Raw genomic sequence first — 12,719 nt, forward strand, 5'->3', positions numbered from 1 at the left:
TAGTGGTCACATTTATGGTTTGGCAAATAAAAAATAATTAAGATATTTTAATGCACCTTTCTTCAAATACTGAAGTACAGGAAAATCATTTAAAGAGATTCTTGCTTTTAAAGTGGTGTACAGCAGTTCTCCGCAACCTTTTCTCACCTACGACACACCAAATTTCTTCCTAGAATTACGCGGCACACCAAAAGCTAAAATATATACATATAAAATTGATACACAAATTTTACAATAATTTCTTTTTTTTTATTTGAAAACTATACATACATACATATAACTATAACATATTTATTTTTACGCAATCTTAATAATTATTATAAAATAATAATAAATTAATGAGCGATTAATTGTTAAATTAACCTGCGCTTGTTTCAATGAACACAAAAGTTTTATATTCGGCTCGATTTTTGACAGCGCAACCCGAAATTCTTGGTCAAGACCTTTTAAGCATGACCGCTTATCATTTTTAATTAATACAAGCGTTGAAAAACTTTGCTCACATAAATATGTCGTTGAAAATGGAAGTAGTGTTAAGAATGCTTTGATGGAAATGTGAGGATAGTCTTTTTTAACGTAAATCCGGAAAACATCTAATTGATCTTCGGAGAAGTGAAGTTTTAATGTCATGTCATTATTTAAATCTGTAAATTCCACTCGAATTTGCAGAAGAATTGCTTCCGTAGAATTTATTGCATTGGTTGCAAAAGGATTTCGAATCCAATCGTATTGTTCCGTATTAATGGAATAAAAATATCGACCAAATTTCTGCTGAAGCATACTTAAATGTTGTTGAGCCAGATCCACAGTTAATTGTTTGTTTTTAATTGTACTATGGTTGATCCTTTGGTACATTTCCAAACATCCTTTTTGCAACACTTTCTGCCGAAGTTCGTTATTAAGTTTATTCAAATGCTCGAATATATCAGCCATGTATGCAAGTTTGGCTATCCAGTAATTATCATCGAGGTACTGATATAGTTTGAGCATATTTTGATTTAATCGAAACTCACACACCTCATAACGAAGCTCATCGTGTTCAAAAGTTCCTCAGGTAAATTTTTGACCATCAATACTTCTCGATGTATGCAGCAGTGTGTAAATTGTAACGCTGGATTTTTTTGTTTTACATAAAAGACAAAACCCTTTTTACTACCCGTCATTGCCCCAGCGCCATCCGTGCAAACGGCAATGGAATTGCTCCATTTAATATTATATATTTTGAAGAAATCATCGGTTACTTGAAAAAATTCTTCACCGGTAGTTCGCTCTGGAACCTACTTACAAAATAAATAATGTTCTTTAATAAAGTCCTCGTCAACGAAAAGTAAAATAGCTATCAACTGTGATTTATTTTTAATATCGGTTGTTTCGTTGATCTGAAGCGCAAATTTTTCAGCCAATAGCAGTTTTCTAATCAGTGTTTCTAATATATTGTGAATACGTCTTTTAACAGTATCTGCAGACAATGAAAAATATTTTGTCATTGTGTATTAAATACATAATGAAATATTGTAAAATGTCAAATACATTGAATTTGACCGCGGCACACCTGTGACCGGCTCACGGCACACCAGTGTGCCACGGCACACGGGTTGCGGAGCACTGGTGTACAGGATGGATAAAAAATATCTTTTTTTTACCGCAAAATACTTCTTTTAATACGGATTTCCAGAGAGTTTTATATTTTTTTATTATGAATGTTTATCTTCTTACTTAAATACCAGTATTTTATAGTTAAAATAATTAACAAAGTTTGCATTGATCGAAATCTGACGGGGTACGCGTGGCGTCATACGTACCTTGTTTTTGTCGGTTGGCAGTAAGGTCAATAGGTAAGGCCTTCAGGGAACCAAGAGAGAGTGGACTCTTCCGTCGTGGGACCCTTCGGGGAACCAAGTAGGAGTGAAGAGGAGAGATGAGGTTTTCTTCCCTCGCGGGGCCTTCAGGGAACCAAGGGTGTGTGGAGAGGAGATACAACGTACTCTTCCCTCGTGGGGTTTTCAGGGAACCAAGGGGGAAGGGAATCCTCCGTTATGGGGCCTTCAAGGAAACAAGGAAAAGTGGAGAGGAGAGATGAGGCCCTCTTCCCTCGTGGGCCTTCAGGGGGAGCGGGGAGGAGAGATGAAACCTTTGGAGACACGTTGTACAATCAGAACACATAGTTTAATATCCAATGACAACCCTGGTGAACTTTATCAAGGGACCGGGTTCCTGTTGAAGAAATGAGGTAAAATGGGAGATAGCACAATGGGCTTATGAACTAAGTGCTCATGGGAATTATACGTAACCGTCTCCGCTCTGGAGGGGACTCGACCATTTTCCCAAGCTTAGCCCACGTGGTTTCCTCCTTCACCGCACACTGCAAGACAATTTTTTTTTAATTTAACGAAGCAACATTTTTTCTACGTTTCCACTCTATAATAAAATTTTTATAAGGTCAATCCCACTCGGGTTATATGAAAAAACAAACAATTTTCCGCTTTTTAATTCACGATGCCGGCCAACCTTTGAAGTAGCGGTTTAAGTGCTGTCAGATCCCGCCGACCAATCGCAGAGCGTTTAATTGTCTTAGTCTGGTTTTAGTCATTTTTAAATGACGATTTATTAATTCTACGTGTAATTATATGTAATAAAACTTATATATTCAGAATATGCGTTGTGGATCTACATAAAAATATGTTCTTAGCCATAATATTTTTCACTCAAGTTCCTTATTACTAGTGCGATTGTGGAGTTTTCCACTTAAAAACCGATTTTCACCAAAACTTTGTGTTTCCAAAAAAATTTGTCTAAAAAGTACTTTATTACTTTATTCATATAACACATTTAAATGTACGTAGTTTGAATTGAAAGTACCTACCCCAATTTCCGTACACTTAAAGAGCACTTACTTTGATAACTATTCAATAAAGTTCTATCGAAGACTCATCCCGCCCCCGTCTCGGTGTAATGGCTTGTGGCGTTTTCCGCCCCAGTTTCATAGTAGCCAATCTAAATGTAGACAATAAGGGTTGTTAAATTTTCCCATCAATGAAGATAGAACGGCAAGAGACTATAAAATACTATAATAGATTGTTCATTTAAAAGAGTTCCGATGTTTCACGAAAATTCAAAGTGATTCCCTTCATCTTTATTTCAGCAAGTAAAAATAATTAGTATGACGTTTGTAGCATTATAGGTATTTACTTTACCTGATATGTATTATATGTACTGATGTGTATTACGTGTACTGATATGTATTACGTGTACTGATATGTATTATATGTACTGATGTGTATTATTTGTATTGTTTCTGCATTGTGTATTTTTTTAGTTGTTTATAATTATAAAAGCCCTGCAGGAGTTCAATAAATGAGTTTAAATAAAAAAAAAGTAAAAAGTTTAGTGAAAAGTTTTGGTAGTTTATAAAATAAGTATTAATTAAGGGAAGAGAAGTGACTTCTGGGTAGCCAGAGGTAAGAATAATAATTCTCAAGGAATATCATATTTTAGCCTCACATAACAAATAAAAGGAATTAAATCGTATAAAATGCACTCAGACACGGTCCGAAATAACTACATGAATTGTGTTTTGTAGCCAATTTCAATATCCTATCGGTTAGAAGCCGATTGGAAAATGCGTCGGATTACAGCCGGTTATCGCGGATTCAATACTCTACTAACATTGCACTAGCAGTTTTAGCAAAATCTTATCAGGTTATTTGTAAATAGGGAATATTTGTATTCCTTTGAAAATTAAAATAAAAATTACGAACTTACTATTATTTCATTTCCTTGGATTACTTCAAATTTTAGGGGCCATCTTTTCTTATTCTTTGCTTTCTCTAAAGAAAACCTTTTTCCATCGTTCAACTAAAAATCGCACACATTACTAAAAAAAAGTCAGCCTAAGCTTAACAATAAACTATCATTGATTGAATCTATGTAAGTACCTAAAGCGAGGCATTTTTCTAAATAGCCTTTATTTTTAAATCTCTGGAATTCATAGCAACAAATCCGTGATCAAAACTTCAACATTTTAAAGACGTTTTTAACTTATTTTAAATTGTGAAACCGAACAAGAGTCCCGACTGCTCCCATCCGTCTGGAGCCAGTGAGACTATGGCATCCCCAATTAGGGTATGTTGTGAGGCTGAAGGTAGTGGGGAGGGGAAGGAGATTGCGAAGAAGGTGGGGAAGTATCTGGCTATTCAGATCTGGTCACCAAACACGGCCAAAGCCATTTCAAACAACGTTTTAATTGTTATATGTTAATCAGTATTGTGTTGCCCTTCAATATTACAGGTCTCTAAGCCTTAGGTCAGTATTATGTTTCCCTTTAATATTACAGGTCACATAGCTTGAGGTTAATAGTATGTTACCATTTAATATTACAGGTCACACAGCTTTAGGTCAGTATTATGTTACCCTTTAATATTACAGGTCACACAGCTTTAGGTTATATTAAAATATTTCTGTTGTACTCTACAACTTCTAGAGTAAAAAATGTACAGGATAGTAAAACACCTTTTAAAATATAACTTTTATTTAACATTTTTGTACATACCTCGTATTTATACTAAAAGTACCATTTTAATTATACGATCTCAATACATGAAGGCTCGTTAATTTTATTCATAGCGTTATTTATAGTACAGTGCTTTATATTTTGGTGTATTTATATAAAGAAATAACTTTTATAGTATATTCAGGAGAAAGATAATAGACAAGCCTCGCTTTTAGTGATAAAATACCAAAATTATTGGAAAAATCTTTTTGTTTGACAAAAGGTTTTAATAGAGAAACAGTTTAACACGTTTGTAAACAAATATCGCAGCCGACGCGATAAAAGATGGAATAATTAAAAATAAAACTTAAGACACTAAAACAAAAATCATTAAGAACACACTAAAACGTGTTCAACTGTTTCCATCGTGGATGAAAAACTTTAAAACGTGTTAAACTGTTACCATCGTGGAAGAAAAACGCGAGGATTTAATATGCATCATAGTCATTACGTTAGAACTGATAAAAAATAAGAATATATGTGTATTTTTTTAAAACATGATAATCTATAGAAAAAAGTTTAAAAGTACATTTCAAAATTTATGGAACTGCTTTTATTTTTTAGTATGCACAAAAGACAAAACATAATTCAATATTTATCAATCCAAGTATTGGTTCTGCTTTAATTGACCTTTTTTATTGTCTTTGTAACACTTGTATTTTGCATAGTTATATTTTACCAGGAATTGAAACTACGAACAAGGTTGAATAAAAATACCGCAAAACTATCATTATGGTAATTACACAAAATCTAGTTTCCACTTAAAAATCAGCAAGATTTTTTCAAATATTATGTGAAAAATTTGATTTCATAGTAAGTGTGTCCAGTTGTAAGGTAAACATATTTTTTTCTAAAATATTACAGGTAATGTGATTTTGCAGAGGCACGGAATGTCAGTAGAACGCAACTAAACGTAGGTACACTCTACAAAATCTAATATGTTATTGGTATGGCGACGATAATGGCTATAAAAATAATATAAATGGGAGAGTTCAATTTTGCATACGATTTTTTGCATGAAAATATTTAAAAAAATTTATATAATGATAAAACGAACAATTAAAAGTTCATTCGAAGCTAATATGTAAAATTAGGTGTAGTAATTTAAATACTTCATTACAAAGGTAACTCGTGTATAATTTAATATGATTTTTTCGAAGGTTATTTTAAGAAGAAATCCATTTTTAGAAAACACGTTAATAAGGAAGAAATGTTCGCTAGGTATTTCAGTTCGTTACGAAATTAAATATCTTGAGTAGCGGAAATGAGCAACTTTTTGCAGTATTCTTCAAAATCCTCTGTTTTACCGTAAATATATTTTGGTCGATAAAGTAGGTATAATGTATGATATTTAGCTATGTTTTTTTATAAAGTAGGTCTAATGTATGATATTTAGCTATGTTTGTTTATAATTTGGCAAAACACTAATTTTAAGATATGAAAAAATACTAAAAGTTATTCAAGGCAAGAGTGCATCACTGGATTATAGTTTCCTATGATTATGATATAAAGTTTGGACCAGGATGTAAGTATTTACAAAATAAAAACACTCCAAACGATACCTTGTATCGATTTCTTTCATATCTTGTTGTTTTATTTTAAAACATATTTATCTAAATGCAGTCACACATTTCATAGATATTATCACATAATCTTAATGACAAATCATAAACCTAAGGTAACTTTGTTACGTAACTTCAATATAATATTATAATCGGTAAATTAATCACCACTGTGTGTATAAATATTTTAAAAATAATATTTACGAGAAACCTGGTAACTCGGGGATTACAAATACGGTATACTACGTACGTGCAAAATGTACCTACTTGAATTCTCTTTCTTGATCGTGGTCTGACGATAAGATCATTCCCAAACTACCGCGTCGTATCAAAGGCACTTTCGTTAAAATAAAATCATGCTTAATCGAACAAAAAAATTTAACACATTTTCATCTTGACCACTGATCTTGACACTGAAGAATTTAAAATACTTAACGGCCCCCCACATTAGCAACCAAAAACATGTACAAGGTTTGATTACATCGAAGATTTTAAATAATACAAATCGTATTCGCTCCTTTGTTTTAACGTAAATACAATTTTCCTCCATTTCCATGTAGAAATGTCTAACTTATGCCTGCTAAACACCTTGTAATGAACTTCTTCATATTTACTTTAATCAGTCGACTAAGATGATCATTATATAACGCAGGTATTTAACGAGCATAAGTTTGATAGATATCGATAGAAGACAAGGGTGAATTTGGTCGCAAGCGTGGAGTTCCGTTAACAGAATATCGTCTGCTAATCAAAGAAAACAAATCTACAGCGTTCACCAGAGACTAATAAACTTGTCTGTATATTCCACTAAAAGCATCAGTCTTTAGAAATAATCAATAGATATGGAATAGATCGCATAACAATGCTTGTTTTAACTTAGTAGGTATAATTATAAAAAAAACTTAACATTATAATTAAGTTCATATATTATATTATGTGTAATAACACCACAGAAACATTTAATGTTCAATGTCACTTGTTGGCAAATTTCGCAAAGTGGCTTTTTGGGTATTCGTGGCACTTGTTTTATTTGGTCATATAGTCCTACACATAATTAATAGAAACAAGGAGCCGAGGGATGAATCATAATAAGTATGACACCACGCACCAAAGTATCGCCAAAATCGTTCAGCCATACTACTGTGATGCCCCGCATTTTGTTTCAACCCACACACCAGACGCTCAATTTTCATTGGCTTCGCCGCTTGACAGTCCGTGCAGTCTGGCCGTAGTTTGGCCACAGTCGGATTTTCATGCCATATCTCGCTTTGTTTCTATTGTAAATGGTTCTACATAATAATTTGTCCATCATCCAAGGCGGCATTTCTGTCCTTCCTGGCTTGTAGCCTCTGCAGAGGAGGGATGGCGAACAGCATCACGCCGCTGATGAGAATGGTGATTCCGGCTACGAGGAACCCTGGGTTATATGATTTTAATGCGTCGTAGAGCATTCCTGCAATAAATAAAAACATTTATGATTTAATTCTGTACTGTCTGAAAGGTCAAAAGTTAATTCATTTCTCAGAATACATATGTGAATAAAATGTGTAACTTTAATATTTAAAAAAAATTATTCATTTTTAAAACGACCTAAAGTCGCAAATTTATTAACGGTCATTATTGTAAAACACAGCTGTTATCGCGACCATTCCAACGTTGGTCGGCGTGACGTCACCAACGCCATCCGCATGAACATGTCGTTTTGGCGGAAAAAACAAAAAAGGCACATTTCAAATCTTTGAAATTTCATTTCAATTCATCCACTTCAAATACAATTAAAATGCTTTGCCTGTCGTTAATTTTTTTTTTAAATACACTTTGACAAAATCTCCTGAGAGTTTTTCCGTCGTGGCAAATAAAAACAGTGTTTTCCTTGAGAGTCTCAAGGATGTGGAAGAAGCAAGTCTCTTTTAGTTAGAGTGGCGGTGTTGAGGTTTCCCATTTATATTTCAAACTACGTGCACCCGGCGTTGCTCGGAATTTTGAATGGTTTGAAGTGAGGTTATGGGGTTGTGATCTCTAATGTACCTATAAACTGTGTGCATTTATAAGCTACAACTAATATTAATATAAATAATTAGAAAAGTTTACTTTTTTAAGTATCTGTTTCACTCAATCACGCCATGTCTTCCTCGAACGTCCCCACCTTCTTATAGCATTTATTTCCACATAATACATTCTCCTTACATCTCATTCGTCGTTCATCATATACGCCTCGTTTTACCACAAATAATTATTTGATTCATGGCTTCCTCGGGCATCTCAGACATTTTTTTTACCATTCACTACTGTATACTGTACCGTTATTATTTTTACCATTCACTTCTGTATACTGTACCTTTATTCTTTTTACCATTCACTTCTGTGTACTGTACCGTTATTCTTTTTACCATTCACTTCTGTGTACTGTACGGTTACTTTTTTTTTACCATTCACTACTGTGTACTGTACCGTTATTCTTTATACCATTCACTTCTGTGTACTGTACCGTTACTTTTTTTTACCATTCACTACTGTGTACTGTACCGTTATTCTTTTTACCATTCATTTCTGTGTACTGTACCGTTACTTTTTTTTACCATTCACTACTGTGTACTGTAACCGTTACTTTTTTACCATTCAAATTTAATTGTAATAAAATTTATTTTTAACAAACTTGTGTCTTGAAGTTTGAATAGTACCATAATTTTTAATCTAATATTTATAATCCATAAAATTACTCGTACCTCCCACACAAGATTTCCAAAGATGATACAGGTCCTATGTCGATGAATGTAAAAAAATAACGTTCTTTGTACGAATAGTTAATATGTTCCATCGATTACATAGGACATAATATAATTTGCGCTAGCTCAGACAATTGTATACTTGCTTGTGTGGATGGGAGTGCGTATAAAAGTCAAGTGCTGTCTCCACCCGTAGAATGGATATAGAAGTCATGCTCTTGGAACAACAAGGTTCCATTTGCCATTTACAAAAAATAATAAAAATTGAGATATGACATGAGAAAGTGAATATAAAGAACGTATTGTAACTGAATTTTCTTTATGTTTAAGATTATGGCTGATGAAACCTTGTTGTGACAAGAACACGAGCCCCCTTCCCGCTGGGGTCACGGTCACTTGACTTTTTTAAAATGGGGTCGTGACCTGAAAGAAGTTGAAAACCCCTGCCACTAGCGTAACTTTCTACTTGGACGGACCACATCTCTTCACCTTGTTTGCTTATTTGTGTATAAATTAACTTTCTGAATTAGGGAAGTCTTATTTTAATAAACATTCCTTAGATGCCATAATAATAACACAACGAATACACTATAAATACTTAAAACTTGCGTTAAAAAATATTATTTACATATTATACGGGCATTGCTAGTCTGGGTCTTTAGTATTGATTGTTCAGTATTTAATAGACCTGGTAAATATGGCTTGGTAACCGTAGTAAACAAAAATCATTATTAAATTAGTATTGAAAATTTCAGCACCAAATTTTACATCAATGTTTACAGAAGTAATGGGTTGTCTAGTTAAGCCTACATCCGTGTGTAGGATGAAAAATCGGCTATCATGGGTAGTATTCATTTCCATGTTATCGATGGTTGCCTCAGTCAACGACAGCATATACCATTCTCCTATCTCATATCTCCTAGCCTGCAGGTAGGGGCGGTTTTCGGGGTTAAAAAGCAGTGAAGTATACCTAATACCTATAAAAATTGCAACTATTACCGACGTCAAACTATAGTAATAATGTGCGAAAATGATCTTGTTATTATGATCATTGTTAATTAACATACACAAAAACACAAAATAGACGGTCAACAACAAATTCGCCAAACTAATTTAATCCAGATAGCCCTCATAAGAACTGATACACAAATAATCGCAACATCAAAAAAAAAATTGTCGCTAGAGCTTATCGTTAAGGCCCCGTAGTAAGCGTTCAAAGATGGTTTGAAAGGGAGAAAGGTAAATACAAATGTTAGAGAGAGCGCGTTAATATTAAAAAACGGTAATAATTAAGCGAAAATGGTGAAAATATTCAATAAAACACGACTCGTTTGAAATAGAGAAAAAAAATGAAATCACTCAATAATTGCAGAATTCTATTTTGACAACTTTTGAAAAAATCGTCTCAGACATCAGGGATCTCAATTCTAATGCATTCATTATTCTACCTTCGACCATAAATCAGGTTCGGTATCAGCTCTCATCAGTGGACTGTTACATTTCTTTAATTTCATTTCGTTTTCGGCCAAAAATTAGCTGAAACTTTGGCTCAGTCAAAACCTGCGTTTTTGATTTTATTACTTTTGTGAAGTTGCTATATCATCGACAATATTTTAAAATAAGCAGTTATCAAAGTTCAAAGCTTAAGTAGTTTGTAATTTAAAAATAATGCTTTTTGTCATGGTTAATGATTCAAACAATAATTACTTATTGTGTTGCTATTGTTCAACACAGACTATTAAATATTTGACTGATTTGTTTATTATAGTTAGTAGTTCTAATGTATATGCATTTGTGTAATTCGTTTGAAGAAATCTATAATGTAGTTTTTTTATTGCAATAATGGTGTATACAGTAGTCAATTATGGGAGTCGGTCACACGTGAGAAAAACGTGGCACTATTAAACGAAACAAAAACTTTTAAAAAGTACACTTTTCAATTCTATACGAATAAAATAGTCACAGTTTTCAGGTACACTGAAATTTACAACCTTAGAACTTTACTCTTAACCATTCATAACCCCGAGAAACGCCGGGTACACGTTAGCTAGTGTTACATAATAACGAACCAAGAAGCGCTCAAAGTAAACCAAAATACTAATCAAATTGATGTATTTTGCGTGCATTTTATTTAACAATAACTTTAATGAACTCTTACAAATTTAACAATAAAAACCAAGGCTCTTAGAATATGAATTATGATATTTTAATATCTCTGATGAAAACCTATTTTCGGGGCACAGCGTTTTATTATTTTATTAAATTAGTTTGGGTTTTGGTTTTGGTTTTGGTTTCGGCCGAAACTAGGACAGAAGTTGAAATTCGGTGTAGGCTGAAAATCTGACTACAGTCGGTCGAAAATTTAATCTCCAGATGTATAAGTTACCTGCTAAAGGAGAGCCCAGCGTGGAGGCCACTCCCTGGAAGAGGAGGAGCATCCCGAAGGCATCCGTTAGCCTGTCCAGTCCCAGCAGGTCCACCAGGATTACAGAGGTGAGACCCACATAGGCGCCTATCGTGAAGCCGAACACGGAGCAGTACGCCGCCAAGGAGTAGAAGTCAGTACAGAAAATGCTGAGGATTGTACCTGTAATAATAAAATCATATTTAAAGAGTTTTGAAAGACTTCTATACAAAGAAAGGGATAATTTTGTCTTGAACGTCCAATGTTGGTTAAGGTGTGGGATTAAGAATTACCACATAACTACATTAATAATGTTGTCTTCAAAAACTAAATTTCATGTTTTTTACAAAATGTATCATATGAGGACATAACTTTTGAATTTTTAGAAAATACCGAATTGTACTACTGAAGATGACAGCTATTAAAATGTTGATATTTGCGGCCGGCCGAAAATCTTGCGAAATCACGGTACACGTGCGGCGATACTGCAGACGTGTGTCTCGTATAACATCACTAATAAAATAATTTTACTCTGTTTATCCATTCTTGAAAATTAATGCATTTTGTCAAAATAAAAAATAAAGCATATACTAATCTCATTCACAGCAAAAATACTTAAAGCACAATTTTTTGTAAAACATCACATTAAGGTAGCTGTAAGATAAGATGAAACTATCGTTAAATATCTTTCATGAAAGTGTACCTATTCTCGTCAAGAGTTATTTATGTAGATGTGAAAGGTTGGAAGAACCTAACTGTTTAGATAAAGTCAGTAATGAAGCCTTTACACGAAAGTTTATTTTCTGAACGGTGACACAGTATCACCGGGGCTGTAGTGGCAGTATTTTACCCTCGAAAATAAAGCGCAAATGCTTACCAAATATATAATAAACAAATTTGTGCGAGGGGACAAAATAATCTTTTTATTTATTTGAACCTGGCTTACGCACTTTGTCCTGTAGAGCCTCAGATTAAGGCTTAAAATAAAATTACAAATTATATTCAAAATCTTAGAGCTCTATAATGCGAAAGCTTGTAACGTTCCGTTGTTTGAATACATTTTGTACTGAATAACCCTTTAATTTAAGTTAGTAAGTTCTCGTAGTATGTTCGTGAATCAAATACAAACGGCAATCGCATGTACTTTCCTATACTTTATCTCATATTGAGCTTGGGCTTTAGTTTTAATTACAAACCAGCATTTCATGAAACGATATAATGGCAGGTACTCGAACACTAACAGTAATTTTGAAGCATTGTTGATATTTAATGGCCATTCACAAATCGAAAACGCAAGTACCCTATAATAAACAAATTAAATTGTTTAAATTATTTTGAATATTTGCATTACAAAGTAAACTTAAAGTGTTTAAATAATTAAATAAATTATATTCGCTAATTACTGTTTTTTACGTTTGAAAAAATGTGGAAAGTGATAGATTTTTTTTGTTACAGTGGCTTAAGTGCATTTTCAATTA

The 12,719-nt window shown here is 33.3% G+C and overlaps 1 protein-coding gene across 2 annotated transcripts in view; it reads right to left on the reverse strand.

Moving 5' to 3' along the window:
* Positions 1-4,510: 4,510 nt before the first annotated feature.
* The window catches only part of Mct1 (Monocarboxylate transporter 1), a 143,495-nt gene continuing 135,286 nt past the window's right edge, over positions 4,511-12,719 (reverse strand). For both annotated transcript variants that reach the window (XM_089651339.1, XM_089651338.1), the window contains exons 5-6: positions 11,224-11,424; positions 4,511-7,564 (exon numbers count right to left, since the gene is read on the reverse strand). In XM_089651339.1, coding sequence (XP_089507465.1) covers positions 7,401-7,564; positions 11,224-11,424 — 365 coding nt within the window. In that variant the 3' untranslated portion in view covers positions 4,511-7,400. The remainder of the gene's footprint in view (positions 7,565-11,223; positions 11,425-12,719) is intronic.

The sequence above is a fragment of the Hesperophylax consimilis genome, chromosome 4 (assembly GCF_061612785.1).
Source record: "Hesperophylax consimilis isolate HC1 chromosome 4, BYU_Hcon_1.0, whole genome shotgun sequence".
In the NCBI taxonomy this organism is placed as follows: domain Eukaryota; kingdom Metazoa; phylum Arthropoda; class Insecta; order Trichoptera; family Limnephilidae; genus Hesperophylax; species Hesperophylax consimilis.